This window comes from Phyllobates terribilis, unplaced genomic scaffold (genome assembly GCF_046119375.1).
Source record: "Phyllobates terribilis strain yellow unplaced genomic scaffold, ASM4611937v1 Scaffold_5__5_contigs__length_657084704, whole genome shotgun sequence".
NCBI classification, from domain to species: Eukaryota; Metazoa; Chordata; class Amphibia; order Anura; family Dendrobatidae; genus Phyllobates; species Phyllobates terribilis.
In genome coordinates, this window is record NW_027362765.1 from 425,526,522 (window position 1) to 425,544,939 (window position 18,418).

Sequence of the window (18,418 nt, forward strand, 5' to 3'; positions counted from 1 at the left end):
ATCTGTTTTGTATCTAAAAAGCTCTAAATTTTCTATGTGTTGAGCAGCACCTGGCGCCTCTTCTGGTTAGTGGCACAACGCACACATAACACTGGGTCTATTAATCTGAAGAGGCAACAGCGATTCTGGCAGGTGGATGATTTGCTGGGCTCTGGTACCACGAAGGACCAGGTTCCTACAAATAATTTTTTTTTTTTTTGTTAACTCTAGCTCTATGGTCCTATAGTAAAGTATTCTTACAGAAACAGCCACTAGGGGGAGCTCACTTGGGTTTTGCTCATTTTAATTCCCCCACCCACCCCCTTCAGGTTTTTTTATTTATTTTTTTTTACAGGTTAGAACAGTGCAAACTTGCTTTTGTATCCGGTATGAAAAAAAAAATGGAAACCTGAAAGGGAAGGTTGAGGGAATCCTCATGAAAATCATAGCAGATCAATCCTGAATACTGGAGAGGGGGGGGGGGACCCTATAAAGCTCACATTTTGCACAGTACAAACTGTATTCAGAGAGCTCGGTGTAGTGGTGGCTCCAGGTTTTCTAAAGTCTTTGCGTTTCACCTTTGTTTTGGGAAGATAAGCAGTGGCTTTAAAGGGAACCTGGCAGGTCTGATAATGCCATTAACCTGTAGATATAGGGTTAATCTGCCAGTTGATGGCATTATGAAGGTGCCTGGCCGCTGTACTGAAAGTATGGCACCCGGGAGACAACTGACATCCAGCTCTGAACGGATTCCCTGCTGAGCTGGCTGTCAGTCAGTGTCGCTGTGCTTACAGCTGCTGCACTCACTGCTGTCATTGTAATACCTCCAGGCATGCCTGCATGACTGAAAGCCGACTGCTCCTAGGACAAATAAAGTTTAATTTTCTCCTGGGTGCCACACTTTCTGTACAGTGTCCTGGCACCTGCATAACACTATTAACATGCAGATTAACCCTATATCTGTAGGTTAATAGGGAACCTGTCTGGTTAAAGAACGCTGTTAAATTCCTAACAGAGAAAATGTCCAACCTGTATAAGGACATATTATAAAAATGTAGCAAAGTATAAAGTGGATCTGTCATGTTGAGAATGTCTGTGGGAAAAATTCCAGTAAAACTTTCATTTTATTCATTGAAATTACTGTCAGTAGAATCGCTCCCTGGACTCACATGCAGTCTTCACTGTATGATTGCGCATGCAGAGATGGCTGTCAATCATTCGCACCGCCCACTGGACTCTAGGGATCTCGGTGAATAAAATACAAGTGATGCTGAATCTTTTCCTACAAACCTTGTATGTCCTTCTGCTCCGCTTCTCCTCTGTACCGGGCTGTCCACAGATCACAGGCTCCTGTGTAAGGAGAGAGTAGTAATGGTTCCTAGTGTCCGTTACATGAAATGCTTTCTAGTAATACTTTTCCCATTTTCCAGGTTGCAGCTCCAAGTGAAGAGACACAATCTGATTGTAGCTTCATATGACGTTGTTAGGAATGATATTGACTTCTTCAGGTATGTCTTCTGAATGGACACATCCCCCTCTTCAGGTGATACATTTCCAGCTGCTACATTACTATATTTCTGTTTATACTTGTTCTCCCGAAGCAGAATTTCGGGGGGAAATTGGGGTGTGTCTTATAGACTGAAATGTAGCTTACCGGGGGGCAGTGGCAGGAGTTGGGCAATGCTGCCAGTCCTGCGTTTGGAGGAGGGGGAAGACCGGAGGTACGATGCTCAGGGTGGTAGGAGGGGGTGTTTGACTGTCCCCAGCGATACTCGGCAGTGCGGGGGCTCCACTGACACTTTGTGACAGTCCGGAGCCCCTGCACTTCCATATTCTCTATGCGGTGGACTCCAGGAAAATGGCCGCCGGAGGTGGCATCTGCGCAGATTGAGATCTATGTTCCCGGAGTCCACCGCATAGAGGACATGGAAGTGCAGGGGCTTCAGAGTTTCACAAAATGTCTGCGGAGCCCTGCACCGCCAAGGACCATCAAACACCCCCTCCTACCACCCTGGGACACACAACATCGACCGCCGTATCGCCCAACTCCTGCCACCGAGCACCGCAGAGCAGCCCCTTCTTCCAGCCTGGGATGGGACTCTCAGCATCACACCTCAGCGTCACACCTCCTGTGTCCCTGCTCCACCACCGCCCTTCGCCGGTAAGCTGAATTCTGACTGTAAGATGGACCCACATTTGACACAATAAATTTTTTCCCTATTGTCCTCCTGAAAATTTGGGGTGCTTCTTATAGTCCGAAAAATACAGTAATTGGTTATTCTCTCACTATACACACATTAGGCTCTTACCTTTTCTATACGATGATGATCATCACACAGTCTCCTCATCTGTATGTAATTTCTGTAAATGTCGCTGTAACACAACACTTTTTTTTTCTTTATTTATTTTTTTTTTTTTTACTTTAAATATTTTATTGGGTTTTAACAACATTGATATGAATACAGAACATTCCAATTCCGTTCAATAATAAAAAAAAAGTTATCATTAAACATTAGTATGTAAGTATATTCTTATATGCACCAAATAATTAGGTGTGTGCTAGAGGAATGTAAAGAAGAAAGAGGGGTGGAAAGAGAATAGAAGGAAAAGGAGGTGAAACAAAAAAAACACAACTTATTGAAACCAGCGCTTTAGAGGGGACCACATCAAACACGACATTGTATTTTAAGTATTGTTTTCTGACAACCAGATTGCCAGGTCATTCCCCTCACTGAATACTATTAAACATGTCCACTGGCGATGAAAAGCTTTGAGGCGATTGTTATCATGGGCAATCAGGTTTTCCATTTTTATAATGTTCACCTACCACAACATTTTTATTCCATTTATAACTTCTGTTTCAGGAACATGAAGTTTAATTACTGTATTCTGGATGAGGGTCACGTCATTAAGAACGGGAAGACCAAATTGTCAAAAGCTGTTAAGCAAATAACGGCAAATTATAGAATTATCTTGTCGGGAACACCAATTCAGGTATGTGAGGGGTTACATGTAGTGTTCACCATATGTACGGCATGTGCGTAAAGCGCTTTCCAACCACATAACATGCATAGATCCCCATGTACCCAGGGTATGCAGTGTGCTTTTGTCATTCCTTTTTATAATAGTAGTAGTACATGGCAGATGTTGGTCCCTTTATGCTCATACTGAGGAATACGTTGCAGCCTTGTATCGGAGGGGGGATACTTCTCACATGTCTCCTACAGGCCAGCCTCCAACAATACTTGCCTAGAGCAACCGCTTGCTGGCATTCATTGCTGATAGCCATGATTAACCCGTGTCTCTTGCTTCCCTAGAACAATGTGTTGGAGCTCTGGTCGTTGTTTGACTTCCTCATGCCTGGCTTTTTAGGCACAGAGCGCCAGTTTGCTGCAAGATATGGAAAACCTATTTTAGCAAGTAGAGACGCCAGAAGCTCGTCTCGTGAGCAGGAAGCAGGTAATAAACGTACAGGCTTAGTTCTGTGCAAACTTCAGCTATTTCTGTCCACTTATCACGGGTTCATATTTACAGGGGTTCTTGCAATGGAAGCGTTACATCGGCAAGTTCTGCCATTTCTGCTCCGCCGAATGAAGGAAGATGTATTGCAGGATCTTCCTCCTAAGATTATTCAGGATTACTATTGCTCCTTGAGTCCTTTGCAGGTAATAAACATTCACAAACCCTTATTTCATAGAGGGAGGAAAAAAACACAATGCAGAGTCTTTACCAATGTTTTCAAGGGGACTCTTTTAAAGGTTGTCTTTTTGTTTAGCTATAAAAAGAATAAAGAAGAAAAACCAGCTGCATAGTTTTATTTTTTTCTCCAAGATCTCTGTTAGTGATCATTTATTGGAAACCTTCATTGTTTATTCTAAGTGGATATAAATATGGCTAAAAAGCCACGTGGCTTGTTACCGCACATTTATCAGTAACTAGCCACGCACCAGCGTCAATCACAAGCGGCCATGAATGCCGCAAAATGCGCGTCTGGGTTAAAACCACACCTCCTGGTGTGCCGCATACCCGCCCATAGCCCTCATATTTGGTAAGACTGCCATTTTTGTGATATTAGGCCCAACCAATGGTGAATGGGGTACTGGTGTTTTGGGTACGTTTAATATAGGCATGTTGTTACCATAAATGTTTGGCTTTTGCCCTACCTGTGCTGCACTTTACTTGTTGACAGCCATTTCTAAATGAACTTTCTATCAGGTAACCAGTTTGGGTTAATGGTTTAAGCAGGTGCACACCTCTTGTAATTCTGTATGTGCAATTTTTTTCTACATATATTTTTTTTCTCTATTCTGCATTTTTTTGTGTTTATAATAAAATATGTATTTTTTAGCCTTTATAACTGTCTCCTCTTGATATATAATGTTTACAAAGAGTTGGTTCTATTTGGTGTCCATGTGGGCCACTAGGCCTCAGTCACACCAGTGTAATATTATTCTTAGGGCTGTTCATTTATTCACGTGTGTGTGTATATATTAAAATTATATATATATATATATATATATATATATATATATATATATATATATATATATATATATATATATATATATATATATATATATATATATATATATATATATTTTTAACATTCATAGTTTACTTGGAGTATGTATGTAGGTTCCTGTCAGATCATAGCAAGCCTTGAGAAATTGAGACAATATGTTGAAGAAATATTTTTAAGAGGTCCAGATGAATACAAAAGTTTCCATTGGGCTGTTAAAAGTAAGACTAATTGATACTCTCCTACCAACCACTATTACACAGGAAGAGATGCCACGTCCCACCAGTTGCTGAACTGCTGCAGCCTGTGATTGACTGCAGCAGTAAGGTGATTTGATCAGCCAATCACAGGCTGCAGTGATCCTGCTGTTTGTGGAATGATGACATCTTTCTCTGTGGTCTGTGCTGGTTCAAGATGGGGGCGGATAGTTAGTCTTTTACGGCTCCAAGACCCTGGTGAACTTTTTTTCTTTTTCAACCCCTTTAACTAACTATACAAACAGCTGTTTATTTCCGGATATTTCCACTCTAATCATCACTTGTGTTCACCGTACTGCTGTTAATTTGTTTATCAATTCTCAGGTTCAGTTATATGAAGATTTTGCAAAGTCTCGCGCAAAGACTGATGTAGACGAAACGGTCTCTGCATCTTCAGTGACAGAAGAGGGCGAGAAGCCGAAGCTCAAAGCCACAGGACACGTCTTTCAGGTGATTACATGCGTGTATTGCAGACGGTGTAGGATGGTTTGTAGACTGCCTATCTATGTACTGCAGTAACGCATGATCTTGTCTCTTTAGGCGCTGCAGTACTTGCGAAAACTATGCAACCATCCTGCGTTGGTTTTAACCCCTCAACATCCAGAGCACAAGAAGGTCACTGATCAACTAGCAACTCAAAACTCGACTCTGCGGGATATTCAGCATGCCCCCAAACTGTCAGCATTAAAACAAGTACGTGTGTGAGATGGGGGGGGGGCACATTTATAGTGTTTCTTTGTAGTGAGATTCTCAGTCTTGCCGACTGCATTTGAATCCTTTTGCCAGAATTATAGGATGGGAAAATTGATCACGGTCATACAGTAGCCTATGTTGCCTGTGCACACTAATTGTTAGTGTATATACATCCCTGTGCAAAAGTTTTTCAGGAGTGGAAAAGAAATGCTAAAGTAAGAATGCTTTTAAAATTAGAACTGTTAATAGATTATTTTAATCAGTTAACAAAATTCAAAGTGAATGAACAAAAGACAAATCTAAAATCAGTATTTTGGTGTGATCGCCCTTTGACTTAAAACGGCATCCATTTTTCTTGCTACTTAGTTTTTGAAGGAACTAGTCAGGGATGTTGTTCCAAACATCTTAGAGAACTAACACCAGATCTTCTGCGGATGTCGCTTGCGCAAATCCTTCTCCATGTAATCACATTTTGACTCCTCAGTGCAAAGCAGCTGCTGCCATCTTTCTGCACCCCAGGTCCTATGTTTTTGTACATAATTTTGTTGCAGTCTTCCATCTGCTGCACAGTGTTTCCTTAGCTGACCTCTGCATCTGTGATCCTCAATCTTGACAATTTTTGGAAGCATTTTTAGGTTAGGGTTAATTTTTGCATTTGCTTTGACCTAGCGGAGCATGTTCATATAGATTGGCTCCTGTGAGTGGTAACGCTCAGGCTGGAGACACACATATATGTATGTATGTGTATATTATTATTTATTATAGCGCCATTAATTCCATGGCGCTTTACATGTTTAAAAGGGGGTATACATAGCAAATAAAAATTTAATCATTTGAATAAAAAGGAGTCAGCGACTGGCAGATTGTGAGCCCTTGCGGGCTGGGTACTCTCTCCTCCTGTACAAGGTACAAGGGATGGGTGAGGATACAGTAGGTGAGGGTAGAGCTGGTTGTGCAGCGAATGGTGGAGTGAGGGTTACTGTTGTAGGCTTGTCAGAAGAGGTGGGTCTTCAGGTTCCTATTGAAGGTTTCCAGAGTAGGCGAGAGTCTGATATGTTGGGGTAGAGCGTTCCAGAGTAGGGGGGATGTACGGGAGAAATCTTGTATGCGATTGTGGGAAGAGGAGATAAGAGGGGAGTAGAGAAGGAGATCTTGTGACGATCGGAGGTTGCGTGCAGGTAAGTATCGGAAGACCAGGTCAGAGATGTATGGGGCAGACAGGTTGTGAATGGCTTTGTATGTCATGGTTAGGGTTTTGAACTGGAGTCTCTGGGCTATGGGGAGCCAGTGAAGGGATTGACAGAGAGGAGAGGCCGGGGAATAGCGGGGGGACTTGTGGATTAGTCGGGCAGCAGAGTTTAGGATATATTGGAGGGGTGCGAGAGTGTTGGAAGGGAGGCCACAGAGCAAGAGGTTGCAGAAGTCGAGGCGGGAGATGATGAGGGCGTGTACTGGTGTTTTTGCAGATTCATGGTTGAGGAATGTGTGTGTATACAACCCCTGGCAAAAATTATGGAATCACCGGGCTCGGAGGATGTTCATTCAGTTGTTTAATGTTGTTGAAAAAAAGCAGATCACAGACATGGCACAAAACTAAAGTCATTTCAAATGGCAACTTTAGGGCTTTAAGAAACACTAAAAGAAATCAAGATTAAAAATGTGGTATTCAGTAAGGGTAATTTTTTTTTTCAGACCAAGCAGAAGGAAAAAAAATTATGGAATCGCCCTGTAAATTTTCATTTCCAAAACTAACACCTGTAGCAAATTAGATCTGCTCGTTAGTCTGTATCTAAAAAGGAGTGATCACACCTTGGAGAGCTGTTGCACCAAGTGGACTGACATGAATCATGACTCCAACATGAGAGATGTCAATTGAAACAAAGGAGAGGATTATCATGTCGATCTGCTTTTTTTCAACAACATTAAACAACTGAATGAACATCCTTCGAGCCCAGTGATTCCATAATTTTTGTCAGGGGGTGTAGTGTAGTTTTGGAGAGATTGTACTCGCACGTAGTGTAGTTTTGGAGAGATTGTACTCGCACGTAGTGTAGTTTTGGAGAGATTGTACTCGCACGTAGTGTAGTTTTGGAGAGATTGTACTCGCACGTAGTGTAGTTTTGGAGAGATTGTACTCGCACGTAGTGTAGTTTTGGAGAGATTGTACTCGCACGTAGTGTAGTTTTGGAGAGATTGTACTCGCACGTAGTGTAGTTTTGGAGAGATTGTACTCGCACGTAGTGTAGTTTTGGAGAGATTGTACTCGCACGTAGTGTAGTTTTGGAGAGATTGTACTCGCACGTAGTGTAGTTTTGGAGAGATTGTACTCGCACGTAGTGTAGTTTTGGAGAGATTGTACTCGCACGTAGTGTAGTTTTGGAGAGATTGTACTCGCACGTAGTGTAGTTTTGGAGAGATTGTACTCGCACGTAGTGTAGTTTTGGAGAGATTGCAAAAAATGCAAAGCAAAATGCAAACAAAGAAAACGTCCTTTGAACAAAGTCTCTGGTTAGCCAGCGCTGTGGTCACACAGGCTAGTAAGCATCTAGTACACGGCCCAGTCTGGAGACGACCACACACACAGGAGGCCTTCTCCCTCCAGACACAGACCATGTGCCAAACAACCTCCATTTTATAGGCTTTTAACCACACCCAGAGGTGAGGTATGTGGGCAGCCAGACCCGCTCAACTCTCTCAGCTACCCATAACACGATCCCAGGTGCAATTCATGATCCTCTTAGTGCCTACGTGCACGAGAAACACTCCGGGTTACATCAGAGGACAGCCATCTCTGTGACACATACCCCCCATAGACTATGTGACCATTAGCCACCTTACAATATAGATATAGAGAGAAATATATATATATTTTGCAAATGAATATTAATGTTGTAACTTTCTTGCAGTTGCTGTTGGACTGCGGTTTGGGTAATGCCGGCACGCCTGAGAGTGGCACTGAAGCCGTGGTAGCCCAGCACAGAGTATTGATCTTCTGTCAGCTAAAGAGCATGTTGGATATAGTGGAGCACGACCTCCTGAAGCCTCATTTGCCCTCCGTTACATATTTACGGCTGGACGGTAGTATACCTGCCGGGCAGAGACATTCCATTGTGTCCAGGTGAGTTATAGGCCCACTTTGTGGATACGCCATTGTTCATCCTTTTGGGTCTTTCTGAATTTTTAATCATTAAGTACTTTGTCTTCCTTTCTTAGTTTTATCTTTTTTTTTTTTTTTCCCCCCTCAGGTTTAATAATGACCCATCTATAGATGTCTTGCTGCTGACCACCCATGTGGGTGGCCTGGGTCTCAACCTGACTGGTGCGGACACTGTAGTGTTTGTTGAACATGACTGGAATCCAATGAGGGATCTCCAGGCAATGGACAGGGCGCACCGTATTGGCCAGGTAAGGTTATGACGCCATCATGGCTATGTGCATCTGCTCTAAACTAAATACCGAGCCGTCACAAAGCAGCTCGCTGTATCCCATGCATCAGGTACTTAACCGTCTGCCTGTGCAAACAATGTAAGATTTTCTGCTGACTTCAGGAGATTGTGATATGGTTAATTCACGGTATTATTGATGCAAAAATATTAGTTCTGGTAAAGTCATTTATTTTCACTTTTTTTTTTTTTTTTTTTCTTGCAGAAACGTGTAGTAAATGTGTACCGGCTTATTACAAGAGGAACGCTGGAGGAGAAGATTATGGGTCTGCAGAAATTCAAAATGAGTATTGCAAATACTGTAATTAGCCAGGAAAATGCCAGCTTACAGAGTATGGGCACTGACCAGCTGCTGGACCTGTTCACACTTGACAAGGTGAGTCTGGATCATTACTATATTTTGCAGTATAGAAGTACACAGATCACTAAACGCAGCACTGCATAAATGTATGTCGATGTGGTCAAAGAGGTTGTATCTTGTATTAACTCAGGCCAGTTTTAACTGAATTATTAGTAGCATTAGTTGTATTTTATTCTATTTTTTATTTATATTAATTTATTTTTATTGAATATATACTATATTTTATTTATTTTTTTATAAAATTTTATATTGTTAATAAAAGAATATATATTATTCAGACCTTTTTAAATCCTGAGATGTTAGCTTCTAGATTTAAAGGGGTTTACCCATTTTATGAATTGATTGTGGTATCGCTAGGATGTGCCTCTTCTTTATGATGGGATTGATAAGGATCCCAGAGCTTGGACGTCTATAAAAAAAACAAAAAAAACAGGCCCAGTGTGTTTTGTTTTTTTTAAATCTGTAGAAATCCCCCCACAGCCTCTGCCTACGTTTTAGTTCATTTTCAACTTTGGATATATGCGCACATCCAATGTCTGATCCTAGTGTATGATTTTTGGCTGGTCGTATTAACCCCTTATGACCTGGGGCATACTAGTACGCCCCAGGTCATCACCCTCGGTTCAGCGCAGGCTTCGGCACTGAACCGGGCACATGTCCGCTGATTTTATACAGCGGACATGTGCCCGCAACAGCCGCGGGTGGAATCGCGATCCACCTGCTGCTGTTAACCAGTTAAATGGCGCTGTTAATCTCTGACAGTCCTATGGAGACCATTGAAGCAAGCGGAAAGTGTAAAAGAAATGTTGTTTTTTTTTTAAATCGCCCCATTCAAAATAAAAATAATTAAAAAAACAAAAAACAACCCACATACACACATTTGGTATCGCCGTGTTCAGAATCGCTCGATCTATCAATATATAAAAAAAATAATAATTAATCCGATCAGTAAACGACGTAACGAGAAAAAAAATTCTAAACGTTTTTTTTGGTCGTCGCAACATTGCAATGACGGGCAATCAAAACATCTGATCTACCACAAAATGGTATCGATAAAAACGTCAGCTCGGCGCACAAAAAACACCCCGTCACCCAGATCCTGAAAAATGGAGACGCTACAGGTCTCGGAAAATGGCGCCATTTTTTATTCGTTTGCTAAAAAAAAAAAAAAAAAAAAAAAAATTTAGTTTTTTTTTTTTTACCAATTAAATAAAAAAGAACCTATACATGTTTGGTGTCTATGAACTCATAATGACCTGGAGAATAATAATGGCAGGTCAGGTTTAGCATTCAGTGAACGTGGTAAAAAAAAACAAACCAAAACCACTTTTTTTGCAATTTCACTGCACTAGAAGTTTTTTTCCCATTTTCTTGTACACGATATGTTAAAGCCAGTGATGGCGTTTAAAAGTATAACTTGTCCCGCAAAAAATAAGCCCTCACATAGCCATATTGATCGAAAAAAAAAAAACAAATTGCCCAATTATGAAAGGCGTTCAGTGCATGAGTAGTTCCCTGTGCAGTCAGGTTGCTTCAAGTGCTGCTGTGCAGGGGAAACTTAGATGGGCATGCAGTGCTAAACAAACGTTAAGGCCGCTTTGTTCCATGGGGTCATAGATGGTCTGATTTACCGATATTTGCCATCTAAGAGGATGACATAACCTGAAGACCTAAGCCTTCTCTTAGTTTTTAAAAGGAATCGGTCAGCAGGTTTTTGCTATATGTAATCTGAGAGAAGCACAAGGTAGGGACAGTGAGCCTGATTCCAGCAATGTGTCCACTTACTGGGCTGCTTGGTGCAGTTCTGATAGAATCCCTGTTTTCTCTGCTGTAGATGTAGCCATGTTCAGAATGTGTGTAACCCCGCCCACAACACTGATTGGCTGCTTCCAGGGTACAAACTGCCCATAATAGGTGTGTGAGCGGGGTTACACAGATTAGCTGGACTACCTGGCATGTGCAAGCTAGTCCTGCAGAGATCATCTCCTGCAGATGCAATGTGTTTTATCGAAACTACAGCAAGCTGGTGACCAAGTGACGCACATGCCTGCAATCAGGCTTTCTGCCCCAATATCATGCTGCTCTCAATGTGATGGTTTGTTTTTTACCCACAATATCTGTAATGCATTACTTTTTGTTTCTTAGGATGGAAAGAGTGAGAAAATGAAGACCTCTGAAACGGGTGAGAAGAATTCCATGAAGTCCGTCCTGGACAACCTAGGAGAACTGTGGAACCAGGAGCAGTACGAGTCTGAGTTCAGTCTTGACAATTTCATGCATTCTCTGAAGTAAGCCCCCCTGTAAGCCCCCGGTGGCTGCTGCTACATCTCCCTTGTGTTGCTGATATTCAGCAAGGGCCTGAGATGGTACAGTGGTCGCTGGTGTTTTTACCAAACTGGTTCATTTCAAGAAAGGAAGAATTGGTTAAGACTAGAAATGGGAGAGCATGTGTCACATGAATATGCAGTCTTAAAAGATGGGTCCCCCGAGGCTTGATCCCGCGCTATACTTTTGCATTACATCTGTGGACTTCATGCGCTGCCAGCTGTTTTTCCGAACATGTAATATTCTCCTATATGGAGAAGTTTTTATTTCACCGGTTACTCTGTCAGTAGATGACTCGTCCTCCCTCCTCATACTATGGCCATGGTGCACTCAGTAGATCTACGGCAGTGAACATGAGCCACATTTTAAACATTGAGTTTTATGCCTTCAGCTGCTGGCATGAATGTGGCTTTCTAAAAAAATATATTTTTTTTTTATGAAGGTTGTACATTTTAACAAATTTTTGATTTACTCAATTTTTTTGGGTTGGGGATTAATAGTCCAAAAATTCAATAAGAACATTGGTTTTGGTGAGTTTTTCCTGCATTATGCACATGTTCTGCTAATCTAATTCAGCAGCTGCAGATCTAGGATTATATCGTCAGGACGAGGACAACAGATGCGCTTCTCCTGTTAATAGATGATCTGTCCCTTGCACATATAGATTTCCTATGTGTACCATCAGGCAGAAAGGATTCTTACCCTTTGTATATGTAGTTTGTTGTATACATCAGACATTGCTCCTCCTTTAATATTTGTCCTTGCAGCGTGTGACCCGACTTGAGTGTTTGCTGAGAAAAGAATGACTCGTCTCACATGTTGGTGGGAAAGAAATGATCTCCCCTTTATGTAATCTATAGAAAACGCAAAGCTAATGGAAACTTGTCACAACTTTTATCCCGTGGCGTGCCGTAATTATCATTCCAAGTAAACTGAAAATAAAAAATAACTTGTCTTTATCTTCATTTCCGTTTTGATTTTTTTTAAGCAGACCCTATTTTTAAGAAGCCTGCCTTATACATGGGTTTCATGCCTTGTCTAAATTACCAAATTATTATGGCTTTTATTTTGGGATATCACAACAGCACATTATTACAAACACTCAAAGTATCGGAGAAGCTCGCACAAAGTTAGCAAGAATCCCCACTTTAACACTATTTCTAAAAACTGCTCACATGAGGGGAGTGTGAGTAGAAGCTAGGCAGCTAAAACATCACTTTCAGCATGACACTTGTAATATACTCAACTCCCTTATTTTACTTCTTTTTCTTGCAAAGCTTCATAATTTTGGATGCTCCAGGCATATCAGTGCTGTTCAGCTGTACGAGGAAGAATCCGCACTCGCTCATGATCAGATGGTTTCTTTTCTAGATAGTTTGTTTATAAATCGTGTTAGAACTGCTGCTCTACCAAGAATCCCTACTCCCAACAGCTTCTGAAGGTGCATGAACTAGGCAGTTAAAACAGCACTTTCAGGAGTCTTTGTAAAGTTATGAATCTTTGTAATACACTTCATTACCTTATTTTCCCTTTTCTCCCAAAGACTGACATGCGGAATTAACTTGGCATTGTGACATTTGTACTGTAGATCCGTTAAAAGTTAATTCAGGGTGTCATTTATTATTCAACCCCTCAAACCACAAGAATTCTGTTTGGTCCCCCAAAAGTATTAAGAAGTAGTTCAGGCACCAAGAATAATGAGCTTCACATGTGTGGATTAAAGATCTCTTTTGCCAGCCTTTTCTGACTATTTAAGACCCTCCCCAAACTTGGGAAGAGCACTCAGACATGGTCAACATGGGAAAGACAAAGGAGCATTCCAAGGCCATCAGAGACAAGATCGTGGAGGGTCACAAGGCTGGCAAGGGGTACAAAACCGTTTCCAAGGAGTTGGGCCTACCTGTCTCCACTGTTGGGAGCATCATCCGTAAGTGGAAGGCTTATGGAACTACTGTTGGCCTTCCACGGCCTGGACAGCCTTTGAAAGTGTCCTCCCGTGCCGAGGCCAGGCTTGTCCGAAGAGTCAAGGCTAACCCAAGGACAACAAGGAAGGAGCTCCGGGAAGATCTCATGGCAGTGGGGACATTGGTTTCAGTCAATACCATAAGTAACGTACTCCACCGCAATGGTCTCCGTTCCAGACGAGCCCGTAAGGTACCTTTACTTTCAAAGCGTCATGTCAAGGCTCGTCTACAGTTTGCTCATGATCACTTGGAGGACTCTGAGACAGACTGGTTCAAGGTTCTATGGTCTGATGAGACCAAGATCGAGATCTTTGGTGCCAACCACACACGTGAAGTTTGGAGACTGGATGGCACTGCATACGACCCCTAGAATACCATCCCTACAGTTAAGCATGGTGGTGGCAGCATCATGCTGTGGGGCTGTTTCTCTGCCAAGGGGCCTGGCCATCTGGTCCGCATTCATGGGAAGATGGATAGCACGGCCTACCTGGAGATTTTGGCAAAGAACCTCCGCTCCTCCATCAAGGATCTTAAGATGGGTCGTAATTTCATCTTCCACCAAGACAACAACCCAAAGCACACAGCCAAGAAAACCAAGGCCTGGTTCAAGAGGGAAAAAGTCAAGGTGTTGGAGTGGCCTAGTCAGTCTCCTGACCTTAACCCAATTGAAAACTTGTGGAAGGAGCTCAAGAATAAAGTCCACATGAGACACCCAAAGAACCTAGATAACTTGGAGAAGATCTGCATGGAGGAGTGGGCCAAGATAACTCCACAGACCTGTGCCGGCCTGATCAGGTCTTATAAAAGACGATTATTAGCTGTAATTGCAAACAAGGGTTATTCCACAAAATATTAAACATAGGGGTTGTATAATAATTGACCCACACTTTTATGTTTAAAATTTAATAAAATTCAACTGAGCAACATAACTTTTTGGTTTGTAAGATTTATGCTTCTGTTCATAAAACCTACTCTCGTTTGAAGGCTCTAACTTATTTGCATCTTATCAAACCAGCTAAATCTGCAGGGGGTTAAATACTACTTGTAGGCACTGTGTATATGTGTGTGTATGTGTGTCACAACACATATATACACTGCTCAAAAAAATAAAGGGAACACTTAAACAACAGAATATAACTCCAAGTAAATCAAACTTCTGTGAAATCAAACTGTCCACTTAGGAAGCAACACTGATTGACAATCAATTTCACATGCTGTTGTGCAAATGGAATAGACAATAGATGGAAAATATTGACAATTATCAAGACACCCTCAAGAAAGGAGTGGTTCTGCAGGTGGGGACCACAGACCACATCTCAGTACCAATGCTTTCTGGCTGATGTTTTGGTCACTTTTGAATGTTGGTTGTGCTTTCACACTCGTGGTAGCATGAGACGGACTCTACAACCCACAGAAGTTGCTCAGGTAGTGCAGCTCATCCAGGATGGCACATCAAGGCGAGCTGTGGCATGAAGGTTTGCTGTGTCTGTCAGCGTAGTGTCCAGAGGCTGGAGGCGCTACCAGGAGACAGGCCAGTACACCAGGAGACGTGGAGGGGGCCGTAGGAGGGCAACAACCCAGCAGCAGGACCACTACCTCCGCCTTTGTGCAAGGAGAAACAGGAGGAGCACTGCCAGAGCCCTGCAAAATGACCTCCTGCAGGCCACAAATGTGCATGTGTCTGCACAAACGGTTAGAAACAGACTCCATGAGGGTGGTATGAGGGCCCGACGTCCACAGATGTGGGTTGTGCTCACAGCCCAACACCGTGCAGGATGCTTGGCATTTGCCACAGAACATCCTTCAGCATGACCGGTTTGGCAGAGGTTTAGTAATGGTGTGGGGTGGCATTTCTTTGGAGGGCCGCACAGCCCTCCATGTGCTCGCCAGAGGTAGCCTGACTGCCCTTAGGTACAGAGATGAGATCCTCAGACCCCTTGTGAGACTATATGCTGGTGCGGTTGGCCCTGGGTTCCTCCTAATGCAGGACAATGCCAGACCTCATGTGGCTGGAGTGTGTCAGCAGTTCCTGCAAGATGAAGGCATTGAAGCTATGGATTGGCCCGCCCGTTCCCCAGACCTGAATCCGATTGAGTACATCTGGGACATCATGTCTCGCTCCATCCACCAACGTCACGTTGCACCACAGACTGTCCAGGAGTTGGCGGATGCTTTAGTCCAGGTCTGGGAGGAGATCCCACAGGAGACCATCCACAACCTCATCAGGAGCATGCCCAGGCATTGTAGGGGGGTCATACAGGCACGTGGAGGCTACACACAATGCTGAGCCTCATTTTGACTTGTTTTAAGGACATTACATCAAAGTTGGATCAGCCTGTAGTGTGTTTTTCCACTTTAATTTTGGGGGTGACTCTAAATCCAGGCCTCCATTGGTTAATCAGTTTGATTTCCATTGATGATTTTTGCGTGATTTTGTTGTCAGCACATTCAACTTTGTACAGAACAAAGTATTCAATGAGAATATTTCATTCATTCAGATCTAGGATGTGTTATTTCAGTGTTCCCTTTATTTTTTTTTGAGCAGTGTATGTGTATAATTTTTTAATTTTTCAGTATCAAAGTCCTTATTTTGTACTAATATCTCAACTGGTGTTATAATTATTGTTCTCATGTTGTATAGCATGGGGGCTAGTTACATCAAAGGTATTCCAATAGGGGTACTTGGCTTCACACTGCTGAAGCACTTTCTATTTGCTTGCAGTAAAAATATTAAGGCAAAATACTGTCACCTAGTGGTAGGTTACAGGTTTACTTCCCATGTCTGGTTTTAGATCGTCTTCACAATTCTATATGCTGATTGATGTTGTAGACACGTTAAGATTAACAAAATGGCAAGAACCTAGTAATTGACCCATGCCTACAGTGTTCCAAATTATTATGCAAATAAGATTTAAGGGTCAAAGATATCATCACTTTTTTTTTTATTATTATTACAAATTCATGGACGGTATTGTCTCAGGGCTCTTCTGAAATTGATTTCAGTGATCCAAACACCTGTAATATGTAGCTTTGATTTATTTGGGCTCTCCTGCAAAACTGAGGAAGGATGTTCCCCATTATTAAGCAGGCCACAGGTTTCATGCAATATGGGAAAGAAAAAAGATCTTGTCCTGCCTTGGACTAGGTATGAAAACATGAGCTTGATCATTGTACTGTGAAGAGATTTGTGGCTGAAGTACAGATGGGTTTGTGCAGATAAAGGCATAATGAGGAAGGTTTCTGCCAGACAAATTCATGGTATTTTAGCAGCTGCTCTCTTAATCCTATTAGAAAGCAGCAAACAGGTATTTGAAGCTGCTGGATCCTACAGAGGCTTGCAGTTGTGCATAAACCTACTATTCGACCACCCTTCAACCGTTTCTGCTCGTGAGCACTGTTGAAGTGGGCCACATTCTTGTTTACTGGTGAGTGCCATGCAACTCTGGATGGTTGGTGGACAGCCACAATGTCCTAAGGAGGCTGCAATGTCTGCAAGGAGGTGGTGGAATCATGGGAAGAGGGCTGGTAGGTCACTAAAGGTGTGAAAATGACCACTGCAAAATATATAGTTTCTGACTGACCACTTTCATAGTCTCATGGTGCAAAGAATACTGTGGAGTCATTGGCTGCTGTGGGCATAATAAAAGGTGAGAAACTCAACACCCCTGACCTTTAAACCTATTGAGAGCCTTTAGAGCAATATTTCCCAAACCCCATCCTCACGGCCCCCCACAGGTGATGTTTTCAGGATTTCCTTAGTATTGCACAGGTGAGAGAATTCCTGATGTCTTGATGATACTTCCATCACCTGTGTAATACTAAGGAGATCCTGAAAACATGACCTGTGGGGGTCCGGGAGGAGGGGGTTTGGGAAACACTGCTTTAGAGTGAACTCAACCAAAAGATATGATGTGAACGCCCTCCCACCCTCATAACTGCAGCTCTGGGAGGATAGTCTGACATCCTGAACAGAAATTCAAGCAGAAACTATCCAAAAAAACTCACGTCCAATGGATACAAGAATTGTAAAGGCTATATGTGTAAATTTTTCCAGTCTATTATTTACAACCACTAAAATATTTGGAAAATATGTTGAGCAAAATTTGGAACAGTGGAATCTAAGGTTTTTTTTTTAGTTAAGGAAAAAACCATCATTGGAAGGTTTGTCCAATAAAATTTGATTTATACTCTTAACCATTGATTTGAACATTGTACTGACTCATTTGCCACAAACACTTATGCAAATACTATTTTTCCCTGATTTTCCTAATTTGCTAGTTTAAACTCTGAAAATACATGGCGTGATAAGGTACACTAATGCCTTCACACATGGTGGGTTCTGGAGTCATTGCGTCAAAATTTTATTGCGGATGTAGTCTTACTCTATTTTTTTTTAACTGTTTGGTTGTTATCATAAGCTATAAAAGTTTTACATGTGTACAGTCATGGCCAAAAGTTTTGAGAATGACACCAAAATTATATTTTCCCATGATCTGCTGGCCTCTGGTTTTTATTAGTGTTTGTCTGATGTTTATATCACATACAGAAATATAATTGCAATCATATTATGAGTACAAATAGGTTATATTGACAGTTAGAATGAGTTAATGCAGCAAGTCAATATTTGCAGTGTTGCCCCTTCTTCTTCAAGACCTCTGTAATTCTCCCTGGCATGCTCTCAATCAACTTTTGGACCAAATCCTGACTGATAGCAGTCCATTCTTGCATAATCAATGCTTGCATTTTGCCAGAATTTGTTGGTTTTTGTTTGTCCACCCGTCTCTTGATGATTGACCACAAGTTCTCAATGGGATTAAGATCTGGGGAGTTTCCAGGCCATGGACCCAAAATCTCTATGTTTTGTTCCATAAGCCATT

The 18,418-nt window shown here is 42.1% G+C and overlaps 1 protein-coding gene across 2 annotated transcripts in view; it reads left to right on the forward strand.

The window, feature by feature from the left end:
* The window catches only part of BTAF1 (B-TFIID TATA-box binding protein associated factor 1), an 84,417-nt gene extending 71,875 nt beyond the window's left edge, over positions 1–12,542 (forward strand). For both annotated transcript variants that reach the window (XM_073685230.1, XM_073685231.1), the window contains exons 29-38: positions 1,410–1,487; positions 2,844–2,973; positions 3,297–3,438; positions 3,514–3,644; positions 5,080–5,205; positions 5,296–5,448; positions 8,355–8,566; positions 8,694–8,853; positions 9,097–9,267; positions 11,398–12,542. In XM_073685230.1, the coding sequence (XP_073541331.1) occupies positions 1,410–1,487; positions 2,844–2,973; positions 3,297–3,438; positions 3,514–3,644; positions 5,080–5,205; positions 5,296–5,448; positions 8,355–8,566; positions 8,694–8,853; positions 9,097–9,267; positions 11,398–11,544 (1,450 nt within the window). In that variant the 3' untranslated portion in view covers positions 11,545–12,542. The remainder of the gene's footprint in view (positions 1–1,409; positions 1,488–2,843; positions 2,974–3,296; positions 3,439–3,513; positions 3,645–5,079; positions 5,206–5,295; positions 5,449–8,354; positions 8,567–8,693; positions 8,854–9,096; positions 9,268–11,397) is intronic.
* The last annotated feature ends 5,876 nt before the right edge of the window (positions 12,543–18,418 follow it).